The sequence below is a fragment of the Mobula hypostoma genome, chromosome 2 (assembly GCF_963921235.1).
Source record: "Mobula hypostoma chromosome 2, sMobHyp1.1, whole genome shotgun sequence".
Lineage (NCBI taxonomy): Eukaryota > Metazoa > Chordata > Chondrichthyes > Myliobatiformes > Myliobatidae > Mobula > Mobula hypostoma.
In genome coordinates, this window is record NC_086098.1 from 88,237,846 (window position 1) to 88,258,683 (window position 20,838).

Genomic DNA, 20,838 nt, shown 5'->3' on the forward strand with positions numbered 1-20,838 from the left:
CATCGCGCTGCCATCTTCTCCTCCTATTCTCACTTTGATAATAAGTTAACTTTGCACTTTGAGCAGGACACCTGCAGATCAACTGTGAGGGTCTAGCATGAACTTCAAGTTCATCAATCAACATTGCATTCACACTTAAGTGTAAAGGGGGAAGCTACATTTTGGAAGTCATCTGGAGAAGACACAAGCACAGACTTCATTGCTGAGATACATGTACATCAAAACAAAAAGCCAAGATTCCACTTCTAATGCATCATACAATTTTTCCCCCCACCCTTTGAGAACACAGCAACTGCTGTTTCCACAGCTGACTCTCTGTTAGTTACACTGAGCAACAGCTGAAACCAAATCTAATTTTGATCATTTACATCTTAATCCAGTTTAAAACTTGGATGGAAATGTGAACACACCCATTTCTCAGCAATCAAGGCAGTGATCCTGGTACCTTCCGATAACCATTTACACTCGGTGACCACTTTATTCGATACCTCATGTGCCTAATAAATTGGCCACTGAGTGCATGTTCTTAGTCGTCTGCTGTTGGAACCCACCTACTTCAAGATTCAACATGTCTCAAGTTCAGAGAGGTTCCTCAGCTCACTAGATACATGGTTATTCCAGTTACTGTCGCGTTCCTCTCAGCTTGAACTAAACTGGTCATTCTCCTCTGATTTCTCTTATTAACAAGCAACACACACAAAATGCTGGTGGAACGCAGCAGGCCGGGCAGCATCTATAGGAAGAAGTACAGTTGACTGTACCTCTTCCTGTAGATGCTGCCTGGCCTGCTGCGTTCCACCAGCATTTTGTGTGTGTTGCTTGAATTTCCAGCATCTGCAGATTTCCTCGTGTTTGCGTCTCTTATTAGCAAGGTGTTTTCCCTAACAGAATGGCCACTCGCTGAATTTTTTTTTGTACCATTCCCTGTAAACTCTGGAGACCGTTGTATGTGAAAATTAGAGATCAGCAGAGTCTGACGTTCTCAAACCACCCTGTCTGGGACCAACAATCATTCCACAGTCAAAGTCACTTAGAATGCATTTCTTCCCCATTCTGATGTTTGGTCTGAACAACAACTGAACCTCTTGACTATGTCTGTATGCTTTTATGTACTGAGTTGCGGCCACATGGTTGGCTGATTTGATATGTACAGGTGTACCTAATAAAGTGGCCACTGAGCGGGAAAGGCATCTTTAACTAGTGAAACAAACATCCTAAGTGAGCAGAATCTCTTGTGTTTAATCTTTACCTTTGTCTCCTGTGCAATGCCTTGAGACACCTGGTAAAGATTTCTCACTGTGCTTCTGAAGGAGCTGTTTAGACAGGTGTCAAAAACCAGGAAGTGACAGCTTCAACCCATCTCAGTAAGACACCAAACTATTAAATTAATGGTTCACAAGTGTGTGCCACCACAATTGGGGAGGGATATACTAACCTTGAAAATATTGCAACAAAGTTTTTTCAGAATGATACCTGGACTTATTATTATAGAGACATAATACGAACACCTAGAAAAATATTACCACAATTATTATACATTATATTGTAGAAGCGATTATACAAACTGATTCGGTTCTCCCTGGAATTCAGAAAACTAAGTAATGATTAGATTTTTTTCCCCCAAGATGTCTGGTTGAATGAATGCAGAGGGAGAAAAAACAATTTCACTGCTCCAGGAAACAAAACCAGAAAGATTGAAAATTAAGAGCCTGACGTTTAGGGATGGGTCAAAAATGTGACATACCCAGAGGATCAAAGTAGTTTCAAAATTCCCTTTCTGCAAATGGCACTCGATGCTAGGAGGATTATTTACTCTAAACTCCAAGTTTGACAGGTTTTTGCAATCAAAGACCTCAAGGGATATGGTACAAAGGTTGGGGGAGGGTGGAAATATAGTGTTAGATTACACATTAGTTATGATATGTCAGAAGTTTTCAGAGCTAAAACGCTGACCTTTGTTCCTACACAATGCAGTTTTCAACAGTTTATCTATCAAGAAAAAAAAGCACCAGCTTTAGCAAATACTAAATGAGCCAGTCACCAGTTTCTTTGTTAATGAAACACTCCTGAAAAGGCTCAATTGGGGGTGACAACTTAGTTTTATTTAGAGATACGGCACAGTAACGGGATTTTCTGGGCCAACAAGCCCATTCCACTCAAGTACACCATGTGACCAATTAATCCACTAGCCTATAGGACTTTAGCAATGTGGGAGGAAACCAGAGCACCTGGAGGAAACCTACAAGGAGCGAAGTACAGACTCCTCGCAGTCAGCGGAGAGAAGTGAACCCAGGTCACTGGCACTGTAATAGCACTAACTAGCCACCACGCCACTGTGTTGCCCCAAATGGTGATCTGTGCCAGAAAGGAATACCACCTCAACTCTGGTGGAATTGGTGACCACTGTAGTGACCATGAAAGGAACACAATAGGAGAAAATCAACCCCAGTTATTGTACAGTGACCCCTTCAGCGAAGAGTTTCTGTGAAATCATTAGCAAAGGGTTTCATCCACAGCAGGTGTCAAGGAGACATCCGTCATGAAGGATCCTCGGCATCCAAGGCACACCCTTGCTGATTACTACCATCAGGGAGGAGATAAAGGACCCTGAAGAATCACATTCAATGCCTTAGGAATAGTTTCTTCCACTTCACCATCAGATTCTGAATGGTCCATGGACACTTACTCACTATTTCACTCACAAGAGATTCTGCAGATGCCAGAAATGCAGAGTAACACATACAAAATACTGAGGAACTCAGCAGGTCAAGCAGCATCTCTGGATTTTATTCTCCATATTCTTGTATCTCTAAATAGACACTCTATTTCGCTCTCTTTTTGCATTATTTAAGTTCAAGTTCAGGTTTACTGTTATTCAACTATATACATGTATACTATAAACAAATCAACACTTCTCCAGACCAAAGTGCACAACACGGTATATACATGTAACTCACAAACACATAGGAATATTACCATTAACAAATAATAAAATATATTCCAGAAAAGTGCTATGTAGCATAAGGTGCATTTACAACACAAGTCAAAAAGCAAACAGTATATCCCTACTGGCTACTCGCTAATACTTATTTATTTTAGTAACTAATGATAATTTTTAATGCACTGCTGCCACAACACATTTCATGACATATGCCAAAGATAATAAACCTGATTATGACTGCTACCGACACCTGTAAATGCTGAGAACTTAGTCAAGGTGCCAGGAACCTGTCAATAGTAAAAGTGTCAAATCCAGCATTGGACAGAACCTTCTGTGGACTGACAAGAAACTCAGTGATAGGGTGTGGTGAGAAAAAAGAATTGTGCCTTTTCCTCTGCATCACGTCATGGATTATGCATAACTGCTCCGATGTAAATCAATAGTCCTTTGTCAATTAAAGCCAACAGAACAACCGTTCCTAACAGATAAGATTCCATTACAGTACTTATAGACAGGCTCTGTTCAGCTTTAACTCCGCTGTGGATGCGCCCAAGCCTGGCTGCGGAAAGGAGGACGGTTGGGCTCAGGGCTAGCATTTCCCATCCCATAAACACCCAGAGCTACAGAAATGACAGCTGAAGCTCCAAAGATCTCATCCCTGGGAGAGGAAGGATTTTCGACACAAGAAGATGGGCTACACCTGGAAACAACTTGAAAGACTTGCCCAGGACAGAGGACTCAGCCTGCGCCCCAGAAGGGGTGATGGGCTTACCTAAGTATGCCTATTCAGCTTTAGAGATATAGCGTAGATACAGGCAAAAAGATATATCAAGAGCCAGAGAAAGTATGAAAATATACTAATAAACCCGGCGGTATGTTCTGATTCAGAACAGACCGTCTGAAAGGGATAAAGGAGGAAAAACTCCAACAGTAACTTTCAAAAGTGAATTGGACAAAGGCTGTGAAGTTGAGAAAATTACACACCCGGGGGTGAAGAGCCGAGGGAATTGAACTAGCTGGATAACTCTTCAAATATCTGGCAAAAGGCATACCATCAGAACGACCTCCCATATTGTACTAATCCGTGATTCTATTATACATTCCTCCCATCAACCTGCCAACGCAGTTGCAGTAATGCCGCCTCAGCTATTCCCCTCTGCATTTCCAGCGCCCTAAACAGCAGCCTCGTGTGTACATAACCGCCTGTCAGGTCAATTTTACAGTGAAGAACAAAAGATGTCGAGTCATTCTCCCCCCATGATTTCAGAATTGATCCAATGACTAAGCAGAGCCATCAGCTCGCACAACCGTTCCGCTCTCTCCCAGTGCACAATCTCAAATGCAACAGTTTGAAGTGCCTGTTTACAGTCGCACAGCCCAGCGGCAGTTAAGGCCGTTTGACTGTCATCAATAAGGGCCTCAAGTATGACACATCAGAGGCCAAGTGACAAGGGCAGATCTCTCCAAATAATCTGACCCAAATGATGGGGAGGAGGAGGGGGAGGGGTATCTGATCAAACTGACGCACCGCACTAAATGATGTTTCATATTATTTATAGACTCTTACAGTATGGAAAATATCAAATTTTTTAAAAATTCAGACGGGCATCAGAAAGCAAAGGCCGGCAGAAATAAATCTCAGTCTTTTCACTTATATTTATGTAACACATACACGCAATAAATTCTGTGTCCACCTGAAAAGCGAGCCGGGACTGCAGTGTTGTCATGATTGCCCCGGCTGGTGGGCCATTAGGTTGGAAAATAACGGGACACTGAACCGTTAGCTTAAGCCAGTCAAAGCGGATTTACCTTTATACCGCTCCAACACGTCCTCGTAAGCCTGCAGATACTCCAATTCAGCGGCGTAATAATAGGCAGCAGGTGTGAAGCCTGGGGTGTAGCCTGCCATGGGTGCCGGAGGGCGACAGAGCGCGGCCGGGGTGCAGCTCCCGTCTCTCCAGCTGTAACTCCGGCTGCGAGCAGGCAGCGCCGGCAGCCGGGGGGCGGGGGTTGACAGCAGCTCTGCAAGCACCACCCTCCGGCCCGGCTGCACCAATGGCGGGAGGCGGCCCTGCCCCCCATTCTTCGGCGAGGGCTACGTGTCTCCCGGTCCCGCTTGGGCCGAGAGCGGAGCCGCGACCCCTTCGCACCTCACGGCTCCAGCCACCGCCATGCTCCCCTCCGCTCACTGCGTTAGCAAAGAGATTTTGCATCCACAGGCAGGGAGCCCCTGCCGCTCACTGTTAAAGTGCAGCGATCTCTTATGTGTTAAACAGAACCGCAGAAGATGGCGTGGGAACGCTCCCCTGCCTTGCTTGCGGTGAGCTGCAGGATCCCGCCGCACCTGACGATGCGGAGAAAGCGGTGGGGACTCAATCCATTCGGGTTCTGCCCTCCCCACTTCTTCTCAAACATAAGATCAGTGGGAATCCGGCGAGCAGATTGCAAGAAATCCCCTAATATCCATAATAATTGATGGTGACATTCTTGGTGGGAACTGGGCGAGTTTGGATGGGTAAACAATCGGATGCACACCTGATTTCACCCCGGGCTACAAATGCACAATGCTGGAGGAACCCAGCGGGTCGGTTCACGCGGTTTGCCTGTCTGGGTTACTCGAGGGGAAAGGTGAGAGGAATACGTGGGAGGTCAACCCATGGCCTGCTTTCAAATTACATTATTATATATTGCATCTCGTGACAGGATACTTATTAGTCGACCTGTCTTGGCACTCGTTAGTTTAATATAAAGCAGCATTCCATTGTATTATAATGCATAGTGGTAGATGGCATCAAATCAACCTGCTCTGCTGTGTAAATATCAATAAAGGCGACAAAACACTCCTAGTTATTTCAAATCGGCCGACGACTCAGTATCAAACAGATCAAATAAAGGACGGGATGGATATGTGATCGCAATAGGAATACATGGAACTAAAAACACGGTGCACTGTCCGCCGGCTTTCCTTAGCAATCTTCCTGAACTAATGCACAGTTGCAATTCAATTATGGCTTCAAGCCAAACGGAAGGAAATTAAATTAAAATCATGTAAATAGCAGAATCAATCTCTAACGTGCCGTAGTAAATGCCCTCGTAGTACAGTGCAGATTTTAATTTACAGTCACGGAGAAAGCCCTCACCGGCTATCCTGAGAACGGCTCTTTCAGCGGGGTCCAACACCGACCCTCCTTGAATCTTTCTCTTGGACCTCTCGTGCTTCGGCAGGTTCCAGGGCAGGGTGTCCCCGGGAGCTGGCGAGACGGTCCCTGATCTTTGGCCAAAATCATCCTCTTCGTCCGAATAATCGGCAGAAGACATGGAACAGGGGCGAGAGCTGCTCCCGACACTCTACACGGAGGCAAGGGAGAAGGGGGTGGGGGTGGGATGGAGGGTGGCGGAGGGGAGGAAGCAGGCAGACAAAAGATCAAATGAAACACACACTACTATTGGCTGGCAAACGGACAGTAGGATCGGTTTTAAACAAACACACGTTCACAAAAATAAAATTGGAACTAAATCCTCTCACCTTTGCCTCATTGCAATTAATAGACTTTCACTTTTGATACGGCATGATTTCAAGATACACGGTAACCGCTTTCATATCATCGATAGATACTTAAACGCCATGAACGAAGAGGGAGGGGGTGCGTTTTTGCTCGCAATAAATCTGTATTTGTCTCCCCCATCAGGGCTAAGGTAGACTTACCATGGCGCTCAGAAAACAATTCCACACGAACTGTTCTTTCCTTGAAGGTTTCTGATATTTTTTCAACAATGAGTTTTTTTTTCTGTTGCCAAGAAAGAGAGTGGGGGAGAAATACCACGCCCAGGCAGTCGTGTTGTGAGTCTCCCCTGATGTTTAGCGGAACGTCGGCTTGCAATCCCTCCCTGGAGTATGCAACGCCAAGGAAGTTGAGTGATTTTTAAATCAGTCACTGCACCTTAACGATGCGTTGACATCAAAAGAAGCCAAGTCAGTACACGGAGCCTGCAGTTCCGGTTAATGCTATGCTGGGTTCAGTGCATCATTCTCTGACTCGCCAGCTCGTTTCAGGGATGTTTTTTCCTCTCTCATTCTAACAATGTCTTTTGTTTGTTCTAAGGATTGGTCACACATCATCAGCATTAATGTCTAAGGATTTCCCTCCGCCCTACTGCAACATCGTGCAAATCTGTTAACGTCTTCCTTGCCCTCCTCACCCAATTCACCAATTTAGCAACTTGAGTTTGTCCGTCAGCCGAGCCCGGCTCCCCGCCCAGCCGAAAGCCCGCGGCTCCCCGTGGATTGGCTGAGACCGAGCGTCAGTCTCTGCAATAAGAGTGACGCCTCTGACAGTCACAGTCAATGACTCGCGTCCCAGACTGGCCGCATCGGAGAGGTAAAACAATGCACAAAGGAGGGGGATGCACACAGAGAGAAATCGAGAACTGCGGCCAATCGACTCCCTCCCCCAAAACAAGAATCGGCTGGGCACCACGGTGGATAAATGTGGGAATGAAGATGTAGACGAGAATGTGTCAAGATTTGTCTGTTTTGTGTTCGTAACGTATAGAATAGTAGCATTGTAATGGTTTGAATTTATAGTAAACGTATTTTTGTAAACAAAAGCAAGAGGGTGGCAGCTGACTATATTCAAATAGTTAAATGGCGCAAAGGAGTGAGACAGCAGGATAGTTTCCACAAGAGGCTGAATGTCTTGTTGCTTTACTATAGCTTTGTGATACTCTGCTTCCACCCCTACATAATACCGGGATTGGAACATGCCAGAATCATCGGTCAGGACTCAATTTTGTCACTCAGAGTCACAGCGCCAAAAAGGCCATTCCGTCAAATTGCTCCACGTGCCAGTGTGAGCGTACGCGTGTGTGTGTGTGAGTGTGTGAGGGAGAGAGAGAGTGTGTGTGTGTGCGTGTGTGTGTGAGAGTGTGTGTATGTGTGTGTGTGACAGTGTGTGTGTGTGTGAGTGTGTACCACAAACGCCCCCTTCTTCACACACAAGGATTCTACCTCTTCTTCCACTCGAAGCGGGAACTGGAGAAAAGTACGGCAGGAGTGGAGGGTCAGACGGAACCGTAGTGAATAACCCTCCTGCATGCTGTGTCCCTTGGCTTTAACTCTAAAAGGCTTCCTTTTCTGTTATGCCCGCGCTTGCTGGCCGTACACCTACACCGCAGGTCTGAATATTCAAATACTTATTTCTCTCACACCACAAAATCAATTAGTAAATTTGAGCGTGGGAAAATGTCAAATTCCACCCTTTAAATCTGCACAATAAACGATACTCTGTTATTAGATTCATAATTCATTACACCTGGGCATGTTTTGAGGGCAGACTCTGGTCTGAGCCGCCGATTCTTGCTGCTGGGTAGATCTGTCACGCAACAGATTGATCACGTGTAGGGCTTCAAATTTGTGCTACAGAGCAGTGTCAAGTTCGACTGTCGAATCTTCTTTCGACCTTCGCGAGGTTAGTCAGCAATCGACTAATCAATTAAACAACTTTTTAAAAAGAATCAATGGCTCCGTGGGTCTTCCGCAAATGTCACAGCCCTGAATCATTAACTTTGTCTCTGTCCAATCCAAGTAATAGCATTACAGGTGTAAACACAAGAAGCCACATGAGAGGTTGGTTCTGTTATCTTGTGTCTTATATAATAACGCAATAGGAACAGATGGTAAAGAAGCCGGTTGCTCTTTGAAAGTCTTCCTTTTCCTATTCTCTGTAATCCTACATTTTTCCCAATATAATACACACTTCAATATATGATAATTATTTAACTTTCATTTTGTGATTATTTTCTCACTGGGGTTTGGATTATTGAACCAGTAGGTACAAATAATTGCTAATATCCTAATACGCCAGTGAATTGGGAAATAATAAAATACGAGTATCTAATGGCCCAAACAAATATTTCAAACCCTGAGATCTCAACAGTGAGGTGTATGAAATATTTGTTTGAGCCATTGTAGTTTTTGTGTTTTGGAGAAATATCTGAAGTGAGCGACTGGAGTATATTATCTACAAGTTTATTCACCTGGAGTTCAGAAGAATGAGAGGAGGGATCTCATTGAAACCCTTCAAATATTGAAAGGCCTGGATAGAGTGGATGTGGAAAGATATATTTCCTATAGTGGGGGAGTCTAGGAGTGGAGGACAAGGCCGCAGAACAGAAGGGCAGCCCTTTAAAACATAGAGGGGATTCTTCAGCCAGAGGATGGTGAATATGTGCAATTTATCGCCACAGATAGCTGTGGCAGCCGAGCCATTGGCTGTATTTAAAATAGAGGTTGATAGCTTCTGGATTAATGAAGGTGTCAAAAGTTACAGGCAGAAGGCAAGAGAATGGGGTTGAGAGGGATAATAAATCAGCCCTGATGGAACGGCGGAGGGGTCGCGAAGGCCTGAATAACCTAATTCTGCTCCTATGCCTTCCAATTTTGGTCTTACGGCGTCACCAATTTCTCTTTTGATAAAATACCTCCAGCCAAACCCATGTCCATTCCAGCACTTTAAAGCATTTGCAAACGTCAATATAGGCATGCGTGAGTATCAAATGGGCCCCTGTCCGATACTCACAGCTCTGCGCGTTGGAGTTCCCTGCACAGAGTGATAAAACTCCGGCTGCACCCTGCTGCTCCTTTTCACCTTTCTTCTTCTTACAAGATGTTCCTGGTCACTCTCGGGTATCTCCACCAGAGGTTTGGAGTCGTCGGACACCCGCATCCTGCAGCTCCTCCGGCCGCGTCGCGGACTGTGTCTGAACCCCTAAAGAGACGCAACAACACAGGGGCAGTTTTATTCATGAAAAGGTTTACTCTGCCACCGCCAACAGCCACGCCTACAACATGACTCTGCATCATTGCTTCATCCTACTGCAATGACCAACTGAGCAGTTTGGTTTCCACGCACCGCACCACACCACTTGTACACAACAATTGCTCAGCACACCTTAAACAGGTAAAGATACTGGGACGCAAAATCATCACTTCACACACATGGTGCAACCATGCATTTTCTAACCATTTAGTGATGATAAATGAAATGAAGATGGGCCACTACGGTAAAATAGTGGTTAGCGCAACGCCGTTACAGCTCTGCACATTGGAGTTCGGAGTTCAATTCTGGTGTCGTAAGGAGTTTGTACGTTCTCCCCTTGACTGTATGGGTTTCCGCCGGGTGCTCTGGTTTCCTCCCACAGTCCAAAGACATACCAGTTGGTAGATTAATTGGTCAGCGTAGATTGTCCTGTGATTAGGCTAGTGTTAAATAGGTGGGTTGCTGGCCGCTGTGGCTCTTGGGTCAGAAGGGCCCGTTCTGTGCGGCATCTCTAAATACATAAATAAATAAACAAACAAACTAATAAAACATGACAACATGAGTGAGCAAGTTTAAATAATAGACGGAATTTGGTGTGGGAAAATGTGATGTTACCAATAGCTGATTTTGTGGCTCTGATAAATTGAATATCATTTCAAAGACGTCCCTTTCACAAAAGAATGCTAGCAGACACACAGAGGATGCTGGAGGAAACTCAGAATTCATGGACGGGAATAGCCAGTCGGGGTTTCGAGCTGAGCTCTTTCATTTTGGCCTGCTAGCCCTTGTTCACGGAGGAACAGCAGCGCTGCGCTGCCTGTGCACGGCGGAGTAACCGGTTCTCCCTGCGCACGGTCTGCGTTTCGGCATCAGCCCGCGGTCAGAATCCATCGTTGCAACTTCAACCTGCACATGAATGCAGGATTCCACTGACGATGCCACTTTCAGTACAACTAAATTTATTTTAATTTAAACTCTTAATATCAATCTGAACTGTAGTTTCTCTCAAAATGTAAAATTCCAATATGTTTTCATATTCAAATAATGAGTTAGAAAGCTTTTTACCGGTAGTATTTGTGGTAGTTTTGTGGTCAACAAAGATTACTCCGTTGCACAAGATCCACTTCTTGATCGCTGCATCCCGCCCCCGCGCTTGATGACATTTGTGATTTCGTGGTTGGGCAACATAGTACAGGGCAGTACGGACAATGTTGTGACAATCTATTAACCTGCTCTAAGATCAATCTAACTCTTTGCTGCCCCATAACCCTCTGTTTTCCTTTCATCCGTGTGACTATCTCTTAAATGTCCCTAATGTATCCGTTTCTACCACCACCCTGTCAGTGCATTCCACACATCCACCACTCTCTAGGCAAAAAAAAAACTTATTACTGATATCCACAACTATACTTTCCTCCAATCACCTTAAAGCTATGCCCCTTTGTATTAGCCATTTCTGCCCTGGAAAAATGTCACTGACCCTCCATTCTATCATCTCTTATCATCTTGTGCACCTCTATAAACAAGCTCTTTGAAATTCCCCAGCTTCTCTCCACCCTAGCTCTGGAATCTTTTCTGGTCCCAGGGCATTCCAAGATGCCTGTAGTCCTCCGCATCTGGTCTCTGACCGTCATTCGGTTGTCTGGGCCCTACAATTCATCAATTCCACCCCCAAAGCTTTTCCACTTCCTCCTCCTGCTCCAAACCTGTCTGACTAAGCTCTTGGTGACCTCCCGTAATAACTCGGCGAGCAATATTTTTAAAAACTACTTAACATGCCTGCTCGACATCTGTGGTCCACTAGAGGCAGCGACCATTACAGAATTTGCGCTTCCAAACTTGGCCACTAGAGGGCGAAGGGAGATGCTGGGGGAGACTGCGAGGGCAAATAAAAAGAATCTACTCCTTGGATGTAAGCAGTGCTGGACTTTCACGAGGATGGAACAATGGTTTCCTGCCTCTCCCTCAGAGCCTTGGCTATGCCCTGAATAGCCCTGGTGCAGTCAGGATATCCATAAGAACTGAAGGTTAAGGGCTAACGATACTAATACTAAAGTTCAAAGTAAATGTATTATCAAAATATGTATACGTTACCATATACTATCCTGAGATTCATTTTTGCAGGCATTCACAGTACAACAAAGCAATACGAAACAATCAATGAAAAACTATACACAAAGACTGACAAACAACCAATATGCAAAAGAAGCCTGTGCAAATAAAAAATAAATATTAAATAATAAATAATATTGAGAACATGAGCTGTAGAGTCCATAAAAGTGATGGTTTACTATTACTAAGTCGAATGCACTGCTCTGAAGGGCACTATATGAGATCATTCTCACCCTCGGCTGTTAGACTCATTAGTCAACCTATAGCCAGGAAAGTGATGACCTCCTCTTTCCTACTTCGCTTCTAATATTTCTGTGATATACGAATTCAGATTAAATCTTAACTATTTGGTTATTTGTTTCTCCACTCAAGGGGTTTCATACGGATTTGCTTGCTTACCTATGATCTCCACAATAAGCTGAATACTCTCCATCTACACTGCCTCATGCTATGGTTCTATGTTATTGATCAACGCAGTATCATCCTTTATAAATTAACCTATAGAATCGTTTCCCCTTCCCTTCTTCATGTTCTTCTTTTGAAGGGGTTAATGCAAGGGGATTGTGGAACAAAATATACTTTCTGTGCTGATCTAGTCACAAAAGGCAGGTACCATTATTTCTCATTTTAAAATTCCAGTTCATTTACTTGTCAAGTTAAATAAAACACCTACATTTACGTATTACTTTTCACAATATCTGAAAGTGTAGTGATCTACTATTTTGTATAGGGGTAGCTATTTGTACAGAAGAAGCATCCATGCACAGGAATGTGGTAATAATTGGATAATGTACATTTAGATATCTCCCAAAATCCTTCAGATCCACTGGAAAGATAATCAAGCCAAAGTCAACATCCTCTCTCAGGCTAATAATAGTCATTGACCACTAAAGCACTGAAACTGGCCCTTCAACTCATCGAGTCTGTGCTGACCTGGTCTTCTGCTTGTCCCATCTACCTGCACCTGGATCATAACCCTCCAAACTCCTTTCATCCATGTACCAATCTAAACTTCTCTTACGGGTTACAATTGAACCCACATCTATCACATCTCATTGTAGCTGTTCCGCATCACACCACCCTCTTGAGGGAAGAAATTCCCCCTCAGATTCGCCTTAAATATTTCACCTTTCACCCTCAACCTGTGACCTCCAGTCTCACCCACCTTGAGGAGAAAGACCTTGCATGGATTTACCCTATCCATACCCCTCATAATTTTGTATAGCTTTATAAGATCACCCCTCATTCTCCTACACTCCAGGGAACAACATCCTAGCACATTCAACCATTCCCTTATAATGCAAAATCCGGCAACATCCTTGTAAATTTTTCTCTGAACTCTTTCAAGCTTATTGATATCTTCCATGTAGGAGGTGACCTGATCTGCACACATACTCCAAATCTGGCTTCACCAGGGTTGTGTTGAATCCTAGTTACCCTCAGGTGACTCCATAGGGCAGACCAGGTCATTCACATGCCTGACAGCAGACTCTTGAAAGAGACAATCTGTTCTGAGCTCTGTCATGGGAAGAAACTACTGGGTAGACCGAGGAGATGATGAATGAAAGGGGATCTTTGAAGAATAAGAGAGAAATCTCATAGAAACATACAAAATTCTGAAAAGGAGAGAGGCAGGAATCTTGTTTCCATGGGTAAGCGAGACTATAACCAGGAGCATAGCCTCAACATTCAGGGGAATAGATTTAGGATAGAGATGAGCAGAAACTGCTTTTCCCAGAGACTGGTGAATCTGTGGAACTCTCTGTCCAGGGAAGCAGTAGAGGCTACCTCATTCGTTATATTTAACACACAGTTAGATAATGCATGTTTCTGCATAACAGGGGAATTAATATTAACAGATAATAAAAAGCATTTTGTAGACCTATAAGTTGACATAACGTGCATATACACATGTAATTAAATGTACAATATAATGCTAATTTACTGCTGTTTTCTAAATAAAATAAAAATAAATAAAATCATTGACTTAATGGTGGGAGTGTTGTCACTGAGTCAGCACTGAACTTGTGGAGAGTGAATCGGGGGCAGAGTATGGGTGCTGTTAGTAAATGATCTCTCTGTACGTGTAAATTTTGCCTCATCTGCACCCCTCACACAATAGCACAATGTCAAAGTGATTATACAACACATATATTTCCCTTTTGGGGGACTTTATAGGTCAGTGTGGTTTCCAAGACAAATTTTTTACAAAACATTGTTTGCATCTGGGATCAGGGAAATCTGTTGAAGGGGATTGATGTTAAAGATGTGATGAGATTGATCTTCTGTGAATTAAACATAATTACAAGTAGACATTTATGACCATTCCCTCGTGTATTCTTGCAACCCTTATTTATGGTTAACTGGGTCAGAATTTGATTTCTCTCTCATTAGTAAAGCAGATTATAACCTTTTTCTATCTTACGTCACTGGTCAACAGAAAAGGCAGCAGCTGCTGGAGGCATGTATCATTCTCTTCTCCAGACATAGCACTTATCAGTTATTGGGCAATTAGGAAGGAAAAAATGTTCATTATTTTGAACAAAATGGTAAGCATTTAAAAAATACAAATTAGATTTTTTTGCATTAAATATTAAATATTCTAGTGATTATTTAGAAGCTACTAATTATATATTTTATTTTCTAATTATTATAGTAATAAGACCATAACACCATAAAACATAGCAGAGTTAGGCCATTTGGCCCATCGTCTGCTCTGCCATTCCAACAGGGCTGATTTATTATCCCTCTCAACCCCATAACCCTTGACACACTTACTATTAAAGAACCTATCAACCTTCACTTTAAATATACCCATTTTCCAACAGAATTGGCTACAAGAATCTGCAAAATCTGAAAACAAAATTAACCACAGCACTGGAAAAATTAGGTTCAGGTCCACTTAATGAGAAATACCCATGTTGTGGATCGAGTGGAATCCACTTCCATAGTCCAGCTTTGACCAAATATGATAAGCTTGCATTTACATCTGCATCTGCATCTGCCTTTAATGGTGTCCTCAGGTTCATCTATAATAGGATCCCTGTGGTTTATTTGGTGCATCTGCTACTCATACCACTTTTCACAACATCTTAACCGGTTGTATCATTATCTGGTATGCAAGGACCCCGATCACCCAGGACATGTCCTCTTCTCATTGCTACCTTCAGGGAAGAGATGCAGAAGCCCAAGGACACAGACTCAATGTTTTAGGAATAACTTCTTCCCCTGTGCCATCAGATTCCTGAATGAACATTAAATCACCTATGAATACTACCTCACTATTTTTGCTGTCTTTTTACATTAATTATTTAATTTAATTTATTTATATATGTGTGTGTGTGTGTGTGTGTGTGTGTGTGTGTGTGTGTATACATTTTAATAATAATTAGTAGTTTTTATGTAATCCACCGTACTGCTGCTGCAAAACAATAAATTTTATGACATATGCCACTGATATTAGGGTGGCAGAGTGGAGATACCAAAGAAGGTGCAAGGTGTTCCTTCCCTCTGCTAGCCTGCAGGTCACCATTGGACCACATGCAGTACCTACTTAGCCTCTCAATCAAGGTCAGGTGAAGCCATGGGAGCAGTGGTGGATGGTTTTGTGAGCAGGAGGCCCATATCACAAGTCCCAGTGGTTTATGTGACCACTGACGCCAGGCAGAAAATCTCTGAAGAGTATTGATAATGGTTGGGGTCACCTGTCTTGTTAAGACACTTCTGTAGAAACATTTGCCAAGGACTATCATGGTCAAGACCATGATCGCTCATGTTATGCACGACACATAATGGTGATGACGATGATGTCAATGATATTAAACCTGATTCTGATTCATTTCAATGAGCATATATTTTATTTCTCTGGAGAACTAACTCTCACTGCAGTACTGAGAGAACATGACTTTCTGAGACATACATCTTTTGGATATGACCTTGAATCAAAGCCTTCACAGGTGGCTCTAAAAATCACATGGCATCAAATCAAAGAAATATAAGGAAGTGTCCTGGTCAATGTTCCTCTGTTAATTAACATCACTAAAAACTTATTAACTCTTCATTATCACATTCATCCTTGCAGAACTGTCTCATTTCTAACCTCACAACACTGATACAATTCAAGAGCACATTTTTGCCTGTAAAGGAGTCTGAGACATCCTAAGCAGAAGAAAAGTCTACAGAAATGCAAGTTTTTCTATTTTTCTTTAATAAGAATTGACTGGAGGTTTTCCCAATTGTGGATCCTATCAGCAAGCAGAAAATAAGGGCATTCATCTTCTTCATACAGATTGGATTTGAGAGGTGAACTCACCCTGTCTTGAGTATCCCTACATATCTTTACACCAGAGCAACTCCATATTTTTAATCAATTTCCCTGCAATCTTAAACAAGCAGCTCACCTGTTTATTATGTCTGCTCATACATTTGGGATACTAATAGAACCTGAGGCACAATTTATTCTGTTTCTCAATAACCTATTGTGATAAGAATGTGACCTCATTGATGATAAACCAAATTGAAATATGGAATTAAATGATAATGTGGAATGTGTTACCTCCTCTTAGTCAGGCATCATATGGAGATACTCCACGTTTCCTCAATCCGAATGAAATCAGTGAAGGAGGTCATGTAGTTTGGAAGAGAAACAAAGTCATGCCCTATGAACCACCCCCTGCCCATGCAAGGATGCCATGCTAGTTGTAGATGTAGTAGGAAGGGCCACTGTTAAGAAATAACAGTTAGAAATAACCATTAGATTTATAGTTAAATTAGTAAGGTTCACCACTGGATTGGAATGTCATGATTACTCACTGCTGAGTCATAGAATCATAATGTGCTGGTATTGGAGAGGGTCCATAGAATTGTTCACAAGAATGATTCCAGGAATTAAAGGGTTAATGTAAGCAGAGTATTTGATGGCTCTGGACCTGTATTCACTGGAGTTTAGAAGAATGAGTGTTGATCTAATTGATAACGATTGGATATTGAAAGGCCTAGATAGAATGGATGTGGAGAGGATGTTTTCTATTGAGGAGAAGTCTCAGACCAGAGGGTACAGTACCTTTAGAACAGAGATGAGGATGAATTTCTTTAGCCAGAGTGTGGAGAATCTATGAAATTCATTGCCACAGATAGCTGTGGAGGTCAAGTTATTGGGTATATTTTAAGTGGAGAGTGACAGATTCTTGATTAGTAAGGATGTCAAAGGTTGTGGGGAGACAGCTGGAGAATGGGGTTGAGAGGGATAATAAATCAGCCATGATGGAATGATGGAGCAGACTCGATGGGCCAACTAGTCCATGCTAGCCAAGATACCCAAGATGTCTCATCCCAGCTGGTCCTATTTGCCAGCATTTGCTGCACAACCTTCTACCTATCCTGACCATAGAACTTAGATATCTATTTTTATTAATCGAGGATGAAAATGCAATTATTTGGATGAAAAATAACAAAAATATTAATTAATGGATTTATTCTTCTGGTTTTCCCTTATGTATCCTGACAAAAACGGACATGCTAAAGCACTATTCCTCTGGTAACACAAATAAAATGTTGGAGGAACTCAGTGGGTCAAGCAAGGAATAAACAGTCAATGTTTTGGGCCAAGACCTTTCATCAGGACCATTCCCCTGATAAAATGTCCAAAGCTGTTTCACCAGAGTAAATTCCAATGGAGCCTTAGAAGGAAGAACCTATGGCCAGTAGAGTTATTTGGGAGTGTTTGAAAGGAAGAGCGAGGGGAAGATAATGAACTCCAAAGTAGGGCTAATGTCATGGTGGACACAGCGGGAAACCAGGAGGAATTTAAAAAGCTCCAAGACCTGAATGGGTTGTCAGACTGGAGAAGATTACAGGTACGGGGAGGGTCACGGCCATAGAGAGATTTGAAACCATGTTCCATCATGCAGAAGCAAGACGTTCATCTGATGATGCAGTGCTGTAACCTGTAACGCTCTGACGTTTAGACTGAGATCGATTGTCGCTATCCTGCTTCAGCATCTTTCCCTTTCTCTCCTCTGGTTTAAAGGGCCTCAGGGGAACCCTCTCCCATTCCTGCGGAACGTGATACGCTCTGTCAGCAGAAACAATGATTCGAGAAGTGAGTGGATTCCGAGATCCCGCTAACCATGGATAACGAGGGTCACCGGAAACGACACTTCTACCACAGGGTCAAGAGAACGCGACTCGCCCCGGCAGCTTGGGTACCTCCGCTAGACTAACACTGCGATTACTGAGATTACAAAATTCACGACGTACAGCGTGGCAATGGTAATAAACCTGATTCTGATTTATTTCGGCTTTATTGATTTTGAATGAAGTTCCAGCTCCGTTTTGATGGGGTGGCCTTACATTGTATAATTTATACATATATATACACACACACACATATATATATACATACACACACACACATTATATATATATATACACACACCCACTAACCCACGCTCTCAGCTGGATCCCACTTAGGCATCCCTGTCTTTAGAGGGAGGCTGTCATTTCAGAACCACTTTAAATCTGGGTTATGTCTGTAAGTAAGTTTGCATGACCTTGTGTATAGAAAGCGATGATATACTGTAGATTGCTGTACCTCAGAACGGAAGTGCGATCTCATTCCTGCATCTGGGAGACAAAAAAAGAACATCGGGAATAAATAAGGCTTATTACATAGAATTGAGTAACAGCGTAGTTTACGCAGACATCATAAAAATTGCACATTTCTTAGTTTAATTATAGATTTTAAAAAAGACCCGCAATTTGACAGTAATCGTTTATTCGCCTAGAATATAATCTCATGCAAAAAAAAATGTCTGGGTCACCAGCCGACGGTTGGTTTGATAAAAGTTGATTTCTTTTAAAAATAACAACAACGTTCCGTGGCTACCAGCCTCTTAAATCGGGGCGTGTGAAGGAGTGAGTGTTGCCGCAGTCTGGGATTTGTCTTCACTTTAAAGACACTGTATGCTTCTGCAGAGGCGTCTAGAAGTTTGGTAAATGTCTTCGGATGCACCAAATTTGACTTGAAATTCTACCCGGAGAACCTAGGCTTCAGAGGGCCTCGGAGGTGACACGGGACGGGAATTAGGATGTGGCGGGAGGGTGAGAAGGCGGAACGGAGAAAGGCGAAGGCACAGAAGAAAGTTTGGGCTGGGGAAGAGACGAGGGGCGTCGGCGAGCTGATGGGGTGGAGGGGAGGGTGCGGTGCAGAGGAGGTACCGGGACGGGGATGGAGTTAAAGGATAGAATTAGAAAGTGGTGACGACTTGGGTGGCGATGAGGTTGAGGTTGGAGAGAGAAGGGAAAAGCCGGAGTACGACAGGACTAGGAAGAGGCGAGGAGCTGGACACGGGATGAGTTGGCGAGAGGACTGGTAGGAGGAAGGGGATGAAAAGGAGGAAGAGACTGGAGCGGACGGGAATGGGTCAGGCGGTCTGCTAACTGGAGACATGGGATGGGGAGAAATGGGGAAAGAGGTATGGGAGTTGGGGAGAGGGTGCGAGATGGGCACGGAGATTGGGAGAGGTGGTGGAAACAGCGCGGCGCGGGGAGGAGGCGAAATGGAGACATCAGGAGAGAGCGCTTACCTCGACTCCTGGAGCGGCCCGAGCCGTCCGACTTCATGGGATGCCGAGCCTTGCGGAGCTTACGGTGCCAACAGCAGAAGAACAAGATGGTAGCGATGGTAGCCAGGAGAAGCAGGAGCAGCAGCAAGATGCATTGGACACTGTAGGGCTTGAGGAGCACCAGGAACGCCGCCGCAATCATGGTACGTGGCTGTGTGTGCAGTGCTTCCCCGCCGCAACACCAACTGGAGGTGAAGATTAAGGGGGATTCCGTATGTAATTCACTAGCTGGACCTTATCACGCACTTTTTAAAAACATTTATATTATGTCTCCCAGGGACTCAGAGGAAGGGCTGTTGATATTTTGGAAGCCCCTCTCGCACTGCGCCAACCATCCTGGGACCTGTGCGAGCGGAGGGGGGAGGTCGGGGGAGAATTATTGATTCAATATAAAAGTGGATATCATGACTCAGCAAGATGCAAAGCAGCCACTCTTACCATCGCGAGTGTTGCACCCGTAGTCCCTGCGATAATTTTTATATTTAAAAAAGCCCAGGGGCGTAATGCAAAACAAACCATTCCGTCCACAGGCAGAGAGAGCGAGAGAGACTGTAATCTACATGACTCTGTAGAACATAGTCCTCATATCAGGATGCTAAATCAGAGGTATGGGGTCTGCATCTTAACCATAAATCAGTCTCGTTACATAGCAAGGCTTCGGGAAGACGGCAGATTCCTTACGGTTTTACAGTGTGACGTCTCCCAGCCCAACTTGGAGCAATTCTGTCTCACGTTTTCTTCCCCTCCTTATATCTGACACAGCACTCCCTCATCACCCGCAAGGACCGGTGTGAGATGGGAGACAGGGTGCATTTAAACAAGACGCATTGCATCGTCCATTTAACCCTTGCCGCAGTGAGTCATCTCGAAGCAATTTAAAAAAAATAAATTCGACTATAAAAACGCTCTCTTGAAAGGGAATCTCACTCTAATTTGCTCACCGGAGCCTGACGTGGAGCAGTTTTGCCAGCGGTACGTGACAGAAAATTATAGGGGAGCGAAATCGTTCAGGGGCTTTAGAGTTAACGTGCATGCTGAGTGCGAACATTTGAAGTGATGTTTTATGCTGTATAAAAATAGAATATCAAAAGGCCTGGTACTGACACTGATGCCTCCAAGCTCACTCAATTGATCATTCGACCCCCAAAATAATGTCGCCGATCATTTTCTGGAGACGTGGGATGACTGCAGAGAAACAGGGCATTAGAGAGCTAAAGTCACCGAGCGCAGAAACAGGCCCTTCGGCCCATCCTGCCTATGCCGGCCATCAAGCACGCACACGCTACACAGTAAATGTTAGAAGAACGCGACCAAAAAGGAAATGATTCCAGCGTCTGTAGCT

The 20,838-nt window shown here is 43.7% G+C and overlaps 1 protein-coding gene across 11 annotated transcripts in view; it reads right to left on the reverse strand.

Annotated features, from left to right (window-relative positions):
* dst (dystonin) overlaps positions 1 to 20,094 on the reverse strand; it is a 637,976-nt gene extending 617,882 nt beyond the window's left edge. For 4 of the 11 annotated variants that reach the window (XM_063040095.1, XM_063040105.1, XM_063040088.1 and 1 more), the window contains exon 1: positions 4,751 to 6,031. In XM_063040095.1, coding sequence (XP_062896165.1) covers positions 4,751 to 4,850 — 100 coding nt within the window. In that variant the 5' untranslated portion in view covers positions 4,851 to 6,031. Of the gene's footprint in view, positions 1 to 4,750; positions 6,032 to 6,081; positions 6,290 to 9,519; positions 9,709 to 18,463; positions 18,496 to 19,457 lie in introns of those variants that run through there. The other 7 variants (XM_063040140.1, XM_063040054.1, XM_063040122.1 and 4 more) reach the window with 5 other exon arrangements.
* Positions 20,095 to 20,838: the final 744 nt, after the last annotated feature.